The sequence below is a fragment of the Phacochoerus africanus genome, chromosome 1 (assembly GCF_016906955.1).
Source record: "Phacochoerus africanus isolate WHEZ1 chromosome 1, ROS_Pafr_v1, whole genome shotgun sequence".
Taxonomy (NCBI): domain Eukaryota; kingdom Metazoa; phylum Chordata; class Mammalia; order Artiodactyla; family Suidae; genus Phacochoerus; species Phacochoerus africanus.
Genome location: NC_062544.1, coordinates 201,668,869 through 201,683,546, shown reverse-complemented (window position 1 = coordinate 201,683,546; position 14,678 = coordinate 201,668,869). Strand labels below are relative to the sequence as shown.

The window sequence follows — 14,678 nt, the reverse complement described above, 5'->3', positions numbered from 1 at the left end:
TGCCACCTTGTAAGAATAATAACTATAATAATGATTACCATTTATGGAGCACTTATATATAATAAACACTCTGCTAAAGTGCTTTTCATATATGTTCTCACTTAGTCCTCACAGTACCTTTGGGTAGCTACAGATAATATTCCTATTACATAGATATATATGTATATATAAGGAAACTTCTATTTAAGTAAGTATCTTGCCTAAAATCACATAGAAGTTAAGTGGTAAAGCAGAATTTGAACCAGGCTGTCTGATATTAGAGCCAATTCTCTTAACCACCATGCTCTCTTACCTTTGATATTTACTAACTGTAAAAATGAAGAACAATATTGTAGGAGTTCCCATTGTGGCTCAGCAGAAATGAACCCTAGTAATATCCAAGAGGACGTGGGTTCGATCCCTGGCCTTGCTCAGTGGGTTAAGGATGCAACGTTGCCATGAACTGTGGGGTAGGTAACAGACACGGCTCAGATCTGGCATGGCTGTAGCTGTGGCTACTGCTCAGATTCGATTCCTAGCCTGGGAACTTCTATATGACATAGATGTGGCCCTAAAAAGACAAAAAAAAAAAAGAACAATATTATATATTTGTGTTGGCATTATTTACCATTCTACCTATGCTAATATAATTAAATCAGTGTTAGATTTTGTGCAGTGACTATCTTCAAAGGATTCAAAACTTGCATTCTCACACCACCACTGAGCAAGCATGAAGGAGAAGCAAGTCTTGCTGGAAATAATTCAGTGTCAACCTTCCCACATTCTGCTGTGAAATAATATAGACAGAAGAGGGGGGAGGGCAATGCACACCTCGATTTGATATTAGTTGAAGTCCTCTGCCTGCAGAGATGCAATGGGAAAACATTTTGCTAATATCATGACCATCCATTTTTGTTGCAGGAGGCCGAGGGAAAGATGGTGCCCCCATCATCACTTTTCCAGAGTTTGTGGGGTTCAAACACATCCCAGAGGAGGACTTCCTGAATGTTATGACCTACCTAACTAGTGTCCCCAGGTGAGATGAACACAGAGCTCTGCTGCCTTCCTGTCGCTGGCTTTAGCCTGAATTTCCCGCATGGTGGGGCTAGGATGAGATACAGTCTTCCGTGAGCACAGCTCACATTTTGGTATGTAACTCAGCCAGTTTCTCTTATCTATCAGCCACAAGGGATGTGGAAAGAGACTAGAAAATAAAGACACGTGAGTATCAGCTTTGATTATGATGTGCACATACGAAGAACTTAATCAGCATTGTTAAGCGAATGAAAAACTGATTGGACAGCTGATGCTGCTTTAGTTTCTTCAGGTTCATTGCTCTAGATTAAGATTCTGGCTTTCTGGGATCTTTCGTCTCAAACACGTATTTGCTGCTCAGAAAACTCAAGCCTTTCCAGGAGTTATTTAATTTATCTCCTTTAAATAAGGAATTTAGGGGTAGATTTTCATTGTCCTTGTTGGATGGAGAAACTAAGGCACAGAGGAAGGAAACTAAAAGTCTAGGAATAAAAACTGTGGCTATAGTTGAGACCAAAACAAGGATGTTTTCAGGCATCTGCTCCTTCCACCCTCTCTGCCCCAGGGTCTCACATATTTACTCCACTTAAGTCAATAAATAGCCAGGTCTCCAAGAGATGGAATGTGGGACAGAGTTCATATTGGTGACAGACATTACGCATACAAAGATGGAGCTCGGCCTGGGATCCAAATCCAAATTTCCAGGAGAGCAGACTCAGCTAGGATAGGCCCTACTTCCATGAGCTGAATGGCTCATATTGTCATCTGTTACTTAACTGCTTTGTGGTTAGGATTTTACACAATAGTCAGGGGAGTGCTGTTTAGCTTGTTTTCCATCTGCCTCATATGATTTAGAGGTAAACACCAGCTCTATGGTTGAAAGGATACCTGGAGTTTGATCCTACCTGTTGAGATTAGGAAGGTGATTACTTTGCTTCCATCAAATGCACTTTAAGGGTTGTTTTTGGTTTTGGTTTTGGTTTTTACCCTTGTTACTTCTTCAGAGAAGGCTATGGATTTATTTTTAATGCATCTCTTCAAAGTTCAGTACTTAAATTGTATTTTACCAATTCCCCTGTTTTCTACCTCTGATCCCAGAATATTGTAAGCATTGTGCAGACACAAGAGGATTTGGGTTTTGTTGGTTTGAGGGGAGAATGCTGTAGATCTCTGGGCTTTGCTCATGCAGTTCTGTCCATTGGAATACCTTTCCCACCCATCTAAGCCTGGGTAACTCCTGCACAGTTGTCGGCCCTCAGTCTGATTTCATTTCTTCAAGGAAACCTTCCCTGACTCCAGTTCTGCTCTTGCAGACTCTTTATTTCCACAGAACTCTGAGTGCACCCCTTGCATAATTCCATGGTATGTGGAAATTATTTCTGTTTCTCTGATTATACTGTGAACTACTTAAGAATAGGGGCCAATGCTTTTTTTTTTTTTCCTTCTAATTTTTTTTTTAAATCCCTAGCCTTACACATAGTAGGTTCTCAATAAGTAATGTTGGTAGAATTTCTAGTTCTGATATGATTCATTTCAATCATAGGTGGGAAGAAGGACACTTACAGAAAGAAGGGAAATCTCCTTCTCACTCCTGCTTTACTTCCCTGGGTTATGGGGAGTTGAACTGAACTTGATTTCTCTCTTTGGCTCTGTGGCTTTCCAAAACATTAACCCACTGGTTTAGCAACTCTGAGGAGCAGCAAGAAAGAGGGTGAGCAGGGAAGTGAGCCACCGGTAGAAGTGCCTCCTCCCCATTCTCATTATATTTGCTTTAAATTCACTAATTGTACTGAATCCCCTGGATGCAGTCATATGCTAAATGGAATGGGTCATTTTCATTTTATAGGTGCAGCCTTTCCTGAGTCATGCTGACGACCTTACATTGACTGTCACGTGAGCCAGTGTAGAGAGAAGCATCGAGGGGTCAAAACCCTACCTCACAGGCATAAGATACGACAAACCAATAAGCTGCTATTTAAGCCTGATATCCCTTTTCTGCTCTATGCTCCTTGTATAATTTCTTGGGAACTAGGGTGTATTTTCCTTTCCTAGAATGCAATTTGTCTCTTGAGAAAGGGTAGCTGTCTGACCGGTTATTCCCGGTTCCTCTTCCTGGCATTTGCTCATACTTGCTCACTGCCCCACCCCTTGTTCCTTTCAAAATGAAACTGAAACAGTGGATAAGAAGGTCTGAAAGGAGAATTTGACCTGAACCTTGCTTTCCAGTTTCCATCTCAGGTTCCAAAGAATGAAACCACTCCTGTTCTTTTATGATCCCCATTTACTGCACTTTGCATCTTCCTAAACATTAACAGTGGTTACCAGGCACCAGAGCTTTTTCCCATTTTGCACAGTGTTTCATAGGCAGTTGGCAGAGGGCTTATGACATGGACCAAAGAACTGATGCACTAGAAGAGGAGAAAGGCAGGATGCTCAGGGCAGGGAAAGAATAGCTCTGTGAGTGAAATTAATAAGGATCTCTCATTGCAGAAAGCCTTCCCACGGTAGCTCATTCTTTATCAGATCCTTGCTGAGTACCATCAGTGTGTAAGGAGCTGTGTTAGGTGCCATAAGGGCATCACATGACAATGTTGCCATGATAATTTTGTGAAATACTCAAAGAAAGTGCTATAGGAGTTCAGAAGAGAGGAAAGTTCCTTCAGACAGGAAAAACAGGGAAGCTTCTGGAGTGAAGTGGCTTGAAGGATAGCAAAGATTTCCACAGGTAGATCAGAGAGGGACATTCCACAGAGAGAGAACAGGATGGTATTTAAGAGCTTTGGCATAGTCCAAACCTGGAATTAAATCCAGATTCCATGTTCACTAATATGTGATCTGGGGCAAAAGGTTTGGCTTCTATTTCCAATCCTCCTGAATTGTGAAGTTTTAAAATAGAGCATGTTTGGAGAATTACAAACGATCTAGGTTGCCCAGAACAAAGTGAGGCTCCTTTTCAGATAGTAGTGAGAAATGAGACCTGAGATGACAGTTGGGAACAGACTGAGCAAGGAATTTCTCCACCGAGTTAAGGAGTTTAGGCACAGTGACCAGGAAAAGGCCATTGGAGGTTTTGAGGAGGAAAATGACAACCAGCTGAATTTGGTGGTGGTGTGCAGGATGGATCAGAGGCAGTGGGGGAAAGGAGACAGGGAGAACAGTTAGGGGCTTCTGCACTGGGATAGATGCCAAATGAAGCAGGAGTGAGCTGCATGATGGCAGGAGGACTGGATGGAAAGGAATGGACAGGAAAGACAGGCACTGGGGACAGCTACTGTGGGAAGCCTTTCTGCACAGGCAGTGGGAGAGGAGGGAGAGTAAGAAGCTAATGGTAATCCTCAGGTTAAGGAATTGTGTTCACCGTCAGACTTTTTTGCTTTTACGTGTCTGGGCACATGGACTTGAGGTCACATTTTAAATATGTCTCCAGTGGCTACAGAGTGTGGCTGAGTGGTTTGAAAAGGCATTTCTAAAACATTCTGAACCACAGAAATGGCCAACTATTTTTATTTATTTGATTGTTTATTTATTTATAATTAAGGTATAGTTGATATATAATGTTGTGCCAATTTCTGCTGTACATTTTTTATCTTCCATCATGGTCTATCCCAAGAGACTGGATATAGTTCCCTGTGCTATCCAGTAGGACCTCATTTCTTATCTGTTCTAAATGTAATAGTTTGCATGTACTAACACTGAAACTCCCAGTCCACCCCTCTCTCTCCCCTCTTCACCTTGGCAACAACAAGTCTGTTCTCTATGTCTGTGAGTGTTTTATAGCGAGGTTCATTAGTGCCATATTTTAGATTCCACATATAAGTGATATCATATGGTATTTGTCTTTCTGACTTACTTCAGTTAGTAAGAGAATCTCTAGTTTCATCTGGGATATCTTTCCATTTCTTTGAATCCTCTTTTATTTCCTTGATTAATGTTTTATAGTTACTCAGCATTTAAGTCTTTCAGTTCCTTGGTCAGGTTTATTCCGAGGTTTGTTTTGTGGGTGTATGTGTGCTTTTAAAAGGTATTAGTTTTTTATGTTATTTTTCTAGTATTTCGTTGTTAGTGTACAGATATGCAACCGACTTCTGAATGCTAATCTTGTATCCTGGTACTTTGTAGAATTCATTGATCAGTTCAGGTAGTTTTTGTGTGAGGTCCTTAGGGTTTTCTATATATAGTATCATGTCATCTGCATACAGTGACAATTTTACCTCTTCTCTTCCAATTTGGATACTTTTTATCTCTTTTGGTTGTCTGATTGCTGTGGCTAGGACTTCTAATACTACATTGAATAAAAGTGGTGAAAGAGAGCATTCTTGTCTTGTTCCAGATTTTAGTCCAAGGCTTAAAGCTTTTCACCATTGAGAATTATATTGGCTGTGGGTTTGTCACAAGTGGCTTTAATTTTAATTTTTTTTTTTTTTCTTCTCAGGCTAGGGGTCAAATTGTAGCCAAAGTTACAGGCCTGCACCACAGCCACAGAAACACTGGATCCAAGCCGATTCTGCGACCTACACCACAGCTTGCAGCAACACTGGATCCTTAACCCATTAAATCACAATGGGAACTCCATAAATGGCTATATTATGTTGAGATATGTTCTCTCTGTATCCACTTTGGTAAGAGTTTTTGCCATGGATAGATGTTTGATTTTGTCAGGTGCCTTTTCTGCATCTATTAAGGTGATCATGGGGTTTTTGACTTTTCTTTTGTTAATGTGGTATATGACCTTGATTAATTTGCATATGCTGAACTACCCTAGTGAACTTGGGATGAATACCACCTAGTTGTGATGTATGATCTTTTTTATGTGTTGTTGGGTTTGGTTGGCTAAAATTTTGTTGAGAATTTTTGTATCTGTATTCATCAAAGTTATTGGCCTATAATTTTCTTTTTTTGGTAGTATTTTTATCTGGTTTTGGTATTAGGGTGATGGTAGCTTCATAGAATGTCTTTGGGAGTGTTCATTCTTCAGTCTTTTGGAAGAGTTTAAGAAGGATTGGTATAAGTTCTTTGTATGCTAGAATTAGTCTGTGAAGGCATCTGGTTTTGGACTTTTGTTTGTAAGGAATTTTTTTTTTTTTTTGTCTTTTGTTGTTGTTATTGTTGTTATTGTTGCTATTTCTTGGGCCGCTCCTGCGGCATATGGAGGTTCCCAGGCTAGGGGTTGAATCGGAGCTGTAGCCGCCGGCCTACGCCAGAGCCACAGCAACGCGGGATCCAAGCCTCGTCTGCAACCTACACAACAGCTCACGGCAATGCCGGATTGTTCACCTGCTGAGCAAGGGCAGGGACCGAACCCGCAACCTCATGGTTCCTAGTCGGATTCGTTAACCACTGTGCCACGACGGGAACTCCGAATTTTTTTTTTTTTATTGCATATTCAATTTTCATTTCTGGTAATTGGTCTCTTCAGATGATCTCTTCTTGATTCACTTTTGGTGGGCTGTATGTCTCTAGAAAGTTGTCTATTCTAAGTTGTCAAATTTGTTGAAATAGATTGCTCATAGTTTCCTCTTATGTTTGGGTTTTTGTTTTTTTTTTTTTCTACCCTGTTAGTTGATATTTCTCCTTTTTTATTTCTTTTCTTCTTTTTTTTTTTTTTTTTTTGGTCTTTTGTCTTTCCAGGGCCACACCCACAGCATATGGAGGTTCCCAGGCTAAGGGTTAAATTGGAGCTGTAGCCCTGGCCTACATCACAGCACAGCAACTCTCTCTTATTTTGTAATTTGGGTTCTCTGTCATCTTATTGGTGAGTCTGGCCAGAGGTTTGTTAATTTTATTTACCCTTTTAAAGAACCAGCTCTTGGTTTTATTGATTTCTTTCTATTTTGTTTGAAGCTCTATTTTATTGACTTTCTCTCTGATCTCTATAATTTCCTTCCTTCTACTGCCTTTAGGTTTTGTTTATTCTTCTTTTTCCAATTCTTTTGGGTGGTAGGTTAGGTTGTTGATTTGAGATCTTTCTTATTTTTTTAAGGAAGGTCTGTATTACTGTGAATGTCCCTCTAAGAACTGCTTTTTCAGCATCCCATTGATTTTGTATGGTTGTATTTTCAGTGTTGTTTGTCTCAAGGTGGTTTTTAATTTTCTTTTTTTATTGTCTTATTTTTAATAGCATGTTGTTTAGTCTCGATGTGGTCCATTTTTCTCATTTCTTTTCCTGTGGTTGATTTCTAATTTCATGCCACTGTGGTCAGAGAAAATGTGTGAAATAATTTCTAAACTCTTAAATTTGTGGAGGTTAGTCTTGTGCTCCTCATATGTGGTCAATCCTAGAGAATATTCCATGGGGATTTGAAAAGAAGGTATATTCTGGGTTTTTTTGGATGTAATGTCTTGACAGTATCAATTAAGTCTAACTGTTCTATTGTGTTCTTTAGGATCTCTGTTACTTTATTGATTTTCTGTCTAGAAGATCTGTCCATTGGTATGAGTGGGATATTAAAGTCTCCTACTAGTATTGTATTTCCATCCATTTTTCCTTTTATGTCTGTTAGTATTTTATGTTATTTAGGTGCATATATGTTGATGAGTGTAATATCCTCTTCTTGAATTGATCCTTTTATCATTAGTGTCTTTCTTTATCTTTCTTTATGGGCTTTGTTTTAAAGTCTATTTTATCTGATATTGAGACTCTCACTTTCTTGTCATTTCCATTTGCATGAAATATCTTTTTCCATCCCCTCATTTTCAATCTATATGTGTCTTTTGCCCTAAGGTGGGTCTCTTGTAGGCAGCATATTATAGGCTCTTGTTTTTTTATCCAGTCTGCCACACTATGTCTTTTGATTGGAGCATTCAGCCCATTGACATTTAAAGTAATTATTGAGGAGTTCCCATTGTGGCACAGGAGAAGCAAATCTGACTAGGAACCATGAGGTTGTGAGCTCGATCCCTGGCCTCACTCAGTGGGTTAAGGATCTGGCATTGCTGTGAACTGTGGCATAGGTCACAAATGCAGCTCAGATCTGGCATTGTTGTAGCTATGGTGTAGGCTGGTGGCTACAGCTCCAATTGAACCCCTAGCCTGGGAATCTCCATATGCCATGGGTGTGGCCCTAAAAAGCAAAAAAAAAAAAAAAAAATTGTATGTATTAATTGCCATTTTCAATCTTGTTTTCCAGTTGATTCTGTTTGTTCTTTTTTCCTTTTTTTTTCTTTTTTTTGGTTGATTTCCTTTTATTTTATGCTTGTATTCTCTTCTTTTTGGTTTTTGTGAATGTATTGTTTGGTTTTGATTTGTGTTTTTCCTGTTTTTCAAGTATGTTAACTCTTTCCTATATCTTCTTGCTTTAGACTGATAGTCATATAGGCTCAAGCACATTCTTTAAAAAAAAAAAAAAGTCTAGATTTATTACTCCTTCCCCACATTTTATGATTTTGATGTACTTCATCTTTATGCTTTTGCTATTCCTTGTGCTTATTATCATTTTCACAAATAGGTTTTTGTGGATTTTTGTTTGTTTGGCTGTACCTGTGGAATGTGGAAGTTCCCAGGCTAGGGATAGAATCTGAGCCACAGCTCCGACAACACCAGATCCTTAACCCACTGTGCTGGGCTGGGGATTGAACCTGCACCTTGTTAGTGACCTGAGCCACTATAGAGACAACCACAGATCCTTAAACTGCTGTGCCACAATAGGAACTCTAGAGTTTTTTGTTGTTTTTGTTTTGATCTGTGTACTGGCTTATTTAAGTGATTACTTTCCAATTATGGTTTCCTCCATCCTCTATTTTCCTACTTGTTTCCTATTTAGAGGAGACCTTTCTTTCTCTAAGATAGTTTTAAGTATTGCCGTATTCTTTTAGTTTTTCTGTCTTAGAAATTCTTTTTTTTCTCTCCTTTTTTAAATGATAATCTTGCTGGGTAGAGTATTCTAGGTTGCACATTTTTCCCTTTTAAAACTTGAATATATCTTGCCACTCCCTTCTGGCCTGCAGTATTTCTGTAGAGAAATTAGCTGATTGCCTTATGGGGGTTCCCTTATGATTAACTCCTTGTTTTTCTCTTGCTGCCTTTAGAGTCCTCTCCTTATCTTTAACTTTTGGTATTTTTATTATAATATGCCTTGGTGTATATCTGTTTGGGTTCATCTTGTTTAGGGCCTTCTGTGCTTCCTTCTTTAGATTTGGGGAATTTTCAGCCATAATTTTTTCAAATACATTTTCAATCCTTTTTTTCTCTCTCTTCTTCTTCTAGTATCCCTATTAGGCATATATTGGCATGCTTTATATTATCCCATAGATCTCTTACATTACTTCCATTTTTTTTTTCATTTGGCTTTCTGTTTGCTGTCCTGATTGGTTGATTCTCATTATTCTGTCTTCTAAGCTACTCATTTGTTCCTCTGCATTATTCTTTCTGCTGTACAGTGCCTTTAATTCATCTTTCATTTCTGCAAATGAGTTTTCTAATTTTTCTTAGTTCCTCCTTATACTCTAGTTCCTTTTCCTGTAATCTACATTGCCATCAGTAGCTGTTGTAAACTCCTTCATTATTTTGAGTTATTTTTTGAGTTAGACTGAATAGGTCTTTTATTTTTTGCTCCTTCAGGGGGAATTCTTCTGTTCTTTTAACTGGGAATGATTCCTGTTCTTCGTAATTTTGCCTCAATTTTTCTTATTCTGTGAGTTTGGGGTAAACGATTATCTACTGTAGTTTTGGAGGGCTATTTATATGTGGGAGTGTCCCTGGGTAGCTTGTGTAGGTTTATTATTTTTTTGGAATGAAGGTTGCTTTTGGGTTTGGATGCCTGCTGTTCTTTCTTCAGTATGTGCAGGCCATGATCCCATTGATAGGGGGTGTGTGGGTGCACAGCCTACACATGCTTCCAGGGAGGTGGGGGCAATAGGCTGCTCCTGCAGGTGGTGCCTGGTCACTGGGCCCTTGGCAGTGGTGGTAACCCTGAGGGAGGTGCTGATAGAGTCTAGTCTCAGGGCTCTCTGCAATGGCAGTGATGAGGCATGTGAGTTCCCAAGGAGATGGGGGTGAAGGGCAGTGCCTGTTTGCAGGACCCTCAGCTGTGGTGGTGATGGCAGACCTCCTATTTCCAGGGAAGTGGGAGTGGAGGACAGCACCCAGTGATAGGTCCCTCCACAATGATGTCCTTCCCGTGATGGTGGGGACAGCAGACAATAGGCCATAGCCTGTGCAATGGTGCCCTACCACCTACAGCCTGCATACCAAGAAGTTCCTTTGGCACTCCCACTGCCACCCTGCCCCTTGCACTCCCCGACAATGGTGCCTTCTCTGGAAGACCTGTCCTCCTCCCATACTCCCTTAGCTGGGGTGCACCACCGTCTAGCTCCCTTAAGCTGTTTACATGCAGCCAAACCCAGTCCTTTCCTGAGGACTGACCTTCAAAATCTGAGCCCCAGTGCCCAATCTCAACCCGAGTGTCTCTGGCTGGGCTGCACCAGGCAGTGGTACAGATCATCTGTGCAGCTGCAGTGCTCTCTCTGCTTCGCCCTCCTCAGACTATCTGCTGTGCTTTTCTCCTAGGTTTTGAGGCTCCCCCTCTGTCCCAGCTGATCTCCCCAACAGTCAGGGGGCCTCCTAGTGTGTGGATTCCTTTCCTCTTCACAGCTCACTTCCAGGAGTGCTGGTCCCTTCCTGATTTCCTTTTTCTCTCTTTTCTCTCCCTTTTTTTTGTTTTGTCCTATCCAGTTATGTGGGGGTTTTCTTGCCCTTTTGGAAATCTTAGATCTTCCACTTTCATTAGGTGTTCTGTGAGAATCATTTTACATGTAGGTTTTTTTTTAAGTATTTCATGTCCTACTTTTGATGTATTTTGTGTCATGTTATCGCTTCATACGCTACTTCTCTGCCATCTTGATTTGAGTTCCTGCTTATTTGTTTTCTTTATGCCGTTCACTGCTCCTTACTAAACTTCTGTTCACATGTGTTATTCCCTAGGTATCTTGTAATTTAGACTCCATTTCTCATGTGATTTTGTCTTCTTTTTTTATTCCTCTGACTTCAGTCAACTCATTTTATTTGTTCTTTTCTTTATATAATAGAAAAATCCCACTTCTGTTCTTGGTTTTCAAGTTCCTTATTTAAAGTGCCCCCCTTGCCGTTTCCCTTACATGATTGTTTATAGACATGTAATTCAGTTTGGAGAGCTATGTTACAGATTCTTGTCTGCTTAATGACTAATTTTTTGGAAGGAATTTCATTACCTAAAAAGTTTTTTAATAGACTTTTTTAAACAAGTTTTATGTTCATAGCAAAATTGAGTGGAAATTTCAGATATTTCCTATATTGCCTCTCACACACATGCCCAACCTTCCCATTAACATCCAGTATCAGAGTGGTACGTTTGTTACAATTGAGCCTACATTGATTCATCATTAACGTCTAGAATCCATAGTTTATATTAGGGTTCAGTCTTGGTGTTGTAAATACTTTGGGTTTGGACAAATGTATGATGACATGTATCCACCATTGTAGTGTCATATAGGATAGTTTCACTGCCCTAAAAATCTGTGCTCCACCTATTCATCCATCCCATGCTCCCAGTCCCCAACCCTAGCAGCCACTGGTTTTTACTGTCTCCATAGTTTTGCAGTCTGCAAAATGTAATATAGTTGTAACCACATAGTATGTGGCCTTTTTAGATTGACTTCTTTCACTTAGTAATCTGCAGTTAGGTTTCTTCCATGTCTTTTTGTGATTTAATAGATCACTTCTTTTTAGTACTGAGTAATATTTTATTGTCTAGATATACTACAGTTTAGCCATTCACCTGCTGAAGGATATCTTGGTTGCTTCCAAGTTTTAACAATTATGAATAAAACTGCTATAAACATCCATGTATGAGATTTTGTGTGGACATAACTTTTCAACTCATTTAGGTAACCAACAAGTACACTTGTTGGATCACTTGGTATGAGTATAAGAACTGCCAGACTGTATTTCAAAATGGTTATACCATTTTTGAATATTCACCAACAAGAATGTGAGTTCCTGTTCCTCCACATCTTTGCCAAAATTTGGTATTGTCAGTGTTTAGGATTTTGACCATTCTAATAGGCATGTAGTGGAATTTCTTTGTTGTTTTAATTTGCAGCTTCCTAATGATATATGTTGTTAAATATCTTTTCATTTGCTCATTTTCCATCTGGATATATTCTTTTGTGAGGTATCTGTTTTGTTTTTTTACTCGGTTTTTAATTGGGTTGTTCTGTTTTTTTATTATTAAATTTTAAAATTCCTTTGTATTTTGGATTATGGTTCTTTATCAGATACATCTTTGTGAATATTTTCAAAGCCAAGTTTGTGGCTTGTCTTCTCATTCTCTTGAAGTTTTGATTCTTATTTTCTTTTTTTCCCCTTATTAGTAGCTTTGTATAGATGAATACTACTTTCATCTTTGCAATTAGTAGACAGGTTTGGTGGTTTGGAGTGGTTTATAAGATTCCTAATTCAAGAACACTGTCTTTGTAGTATAGCTAAATACAGCTTTTTTTTGTTGTTGTTGTTGTTTTTTTTTTTTTTACTGCTGGACTTTAAAAATTTTTTTGGTAATTAAGTGAAAAATTGTATATCCTTGATTTTTTTTTTTTTTTTTTGGTCTTATATGAAATTTTACCTCTTGTTTTTGGGGGTTTTTGTTTTTTGTTTTGGCCACACCCACAGCACATGGAAGTTCCTGGGCCAGACTGAATCTAAGCCACAGCTGCAGCCTATGCCACAGCTGTGGAAACACTGGATCCTTAACCTGCTGTACCAGGCCAGGGATTGAACCTGTGCCACCACAGTGACAACATTGGGTCCTTAACCTGCTGCACCACAGCAGAAACTCCACCTCTTGCTTCTTCTTGCCTTTACCACATGGTCACCATCTCTCCTTTCACTTCCTTTTCCTTCCCAGAAGCTTTGTCTTTCCAACACTGCTCCTTTGCATTCTTTTCTAGTTAGTACCCTGATATACTAGGACTCTTTTTTCAGTATCTTTGCACTTAGGGTGTACTTTTCTTTTTTGAGAATGGTTTTATCTCTTTCCCCCACTTTTTTTTTTTTTAAACTCTGTTTATGTAATCAGAATTCTCCAGAGAAACAGAACCAGTAGGATACATGTATATTTACATGATGGTTAGTTTTATGTGTTAACTTGACTAGGCTAAGGGATACCCAGATCGCCGGTAAAATACTATTTTTGGTTTTGTCTATGAGTGCATTTCTAGAAGAGATTAACATTTGAATCCAGGAATTGAGTAAAGCAGATTGCCTTCCCCAATGTAAATGGGCATTCTTCCAATCTCTTGAATGCCTGAATAGAACAAAAAGGTGGTGGAAGAGTGAGCTCTCTGTGTTTCAGCTGGGACATCCACCTTCTCTTGGATGTCCTATGACATCAGTGTTCTGTCTTTGGGCTTTCAGATTCAGATCAGGATTGAAATCATCAGCACCTCCATTCACTGGCCTTGGACTTGGTTTGAATTATACCATCAACCTCCCTAATTCTTCAGCTTGCAGATGGCATATTGTGGACTTCTTGGCCTCTGTATTCTATAACTGCATGAGCCAATTCCTATAATAAAAATAAATCTACATATAATATGTATATCTTATGGATTCTTTTCCTCTGGAGAATTCTGGTATATAGATAAAGACATGTATTTCAGGTATTGGCTCATGCAATTCTGGAGGTTGAGATGTCTTACAGTCTGTCCTCTGCAAACTGGAGATCCAGGAAGGTAGGTGATGTAGTTTGAAGGCATAAAACCAGAAAGCTGGTGCTGTGGATTCCATTCCAAGACTGAAGCTCTGAGAGCCAAGATCACTGTCCCAGCTCAGCAGATTGAGGGAGAGTGTACATCCTTTCTTCCTGCACATTTTTGTTCTCTTCAGGACCTCAGTGGATTGATGATGCCCGCCCACCTTGGGGAGGGCATTCTGGACAAACCAGGGTGGTCAGGATGGTTGGTCAACCTGCATTTGACTCAGTTCTTTTTTTTCCTTTCTTTTTTTTTTGTCTTTTTATGGCCACCCCTAGTGGCATATGGAGGCTCTCAGGCTAGGGGTCGAATTAGAGTTGTAGCCACCAGCCTATGCTGCAGCCACAGCAATGCCAGATCCAAGCCATATCTGCAACCTACACCACAGCTCACAGCAATGCAGGAGCCTCAACCCACTGAGCAGGGCCAGGGATCGAACCTGCATCCTCATGGATGCCAGTCAGATTCGTTTCCACTGAGCCACAGTAGGAACTCCTGACTCAGTTCTTATACAATTTAAGTTAACCATCATATTTTCTATTCCTTGCTTGTTGAAAAAGGCAAATCATAGAAAATATATTAACATTAGAGCTTAATTAAGAAAATAAGTACCGTATCAACCACAAAACTGCTCTGGTATTTTGGGGTCAGAACATATTTACTTCAGTCTCTTTCACTCATATATTTATTTTTAGGTCATGCTGAGACCAGCTCAGCAGGATGGGGTTGAAGAACGGGTGCTGTGAAACTTAAGGAAAAATGTTGACATAAAACAAGACACAGAGACATTTATCTTAAGTAAAGGTGGGACTCAAGGTATCACGGACCAAGAGCACCGCCTCAAGAAACCACACTGCTTTTATTGTGCTCTTTAGGATTACATCAAGTGAGAAGGGGGCTATAGGTGGAGGATATAGGGTTTTTTTAATTATTATTTT

At 39.5% G+C, this 14,678-nt stretch overlaps 1 protein-coding gene across 2 annotated transcripts in view; it reads left to right on the top strand.

Moving 5' to 3' along the window:
• MCF2L2 (MCF.2 cell line derived transforming sequence-like 2) overlaps positions 1-14,678 on the top strand; it is a 252,449-nt gene that overhangs the window by 58,245 nt on the left and 179,526 nt on the right. For both annotated transcript variants that reach the window (XR_007135864.1, XM_047787395.1), the window contains exon 3: positions 901-1,015. Coding sequence is in view for 1 of the 2 variants with exons in the window: in XM_047787395.1 (XP_047643351.1) it covers positions 901-1,015 (115 nt within the window). In the remaining variant the exon portion in view is untranslated. The remainder of the gene's footprint in view (positions 1-900; positions 1,016-14,678) is intronic.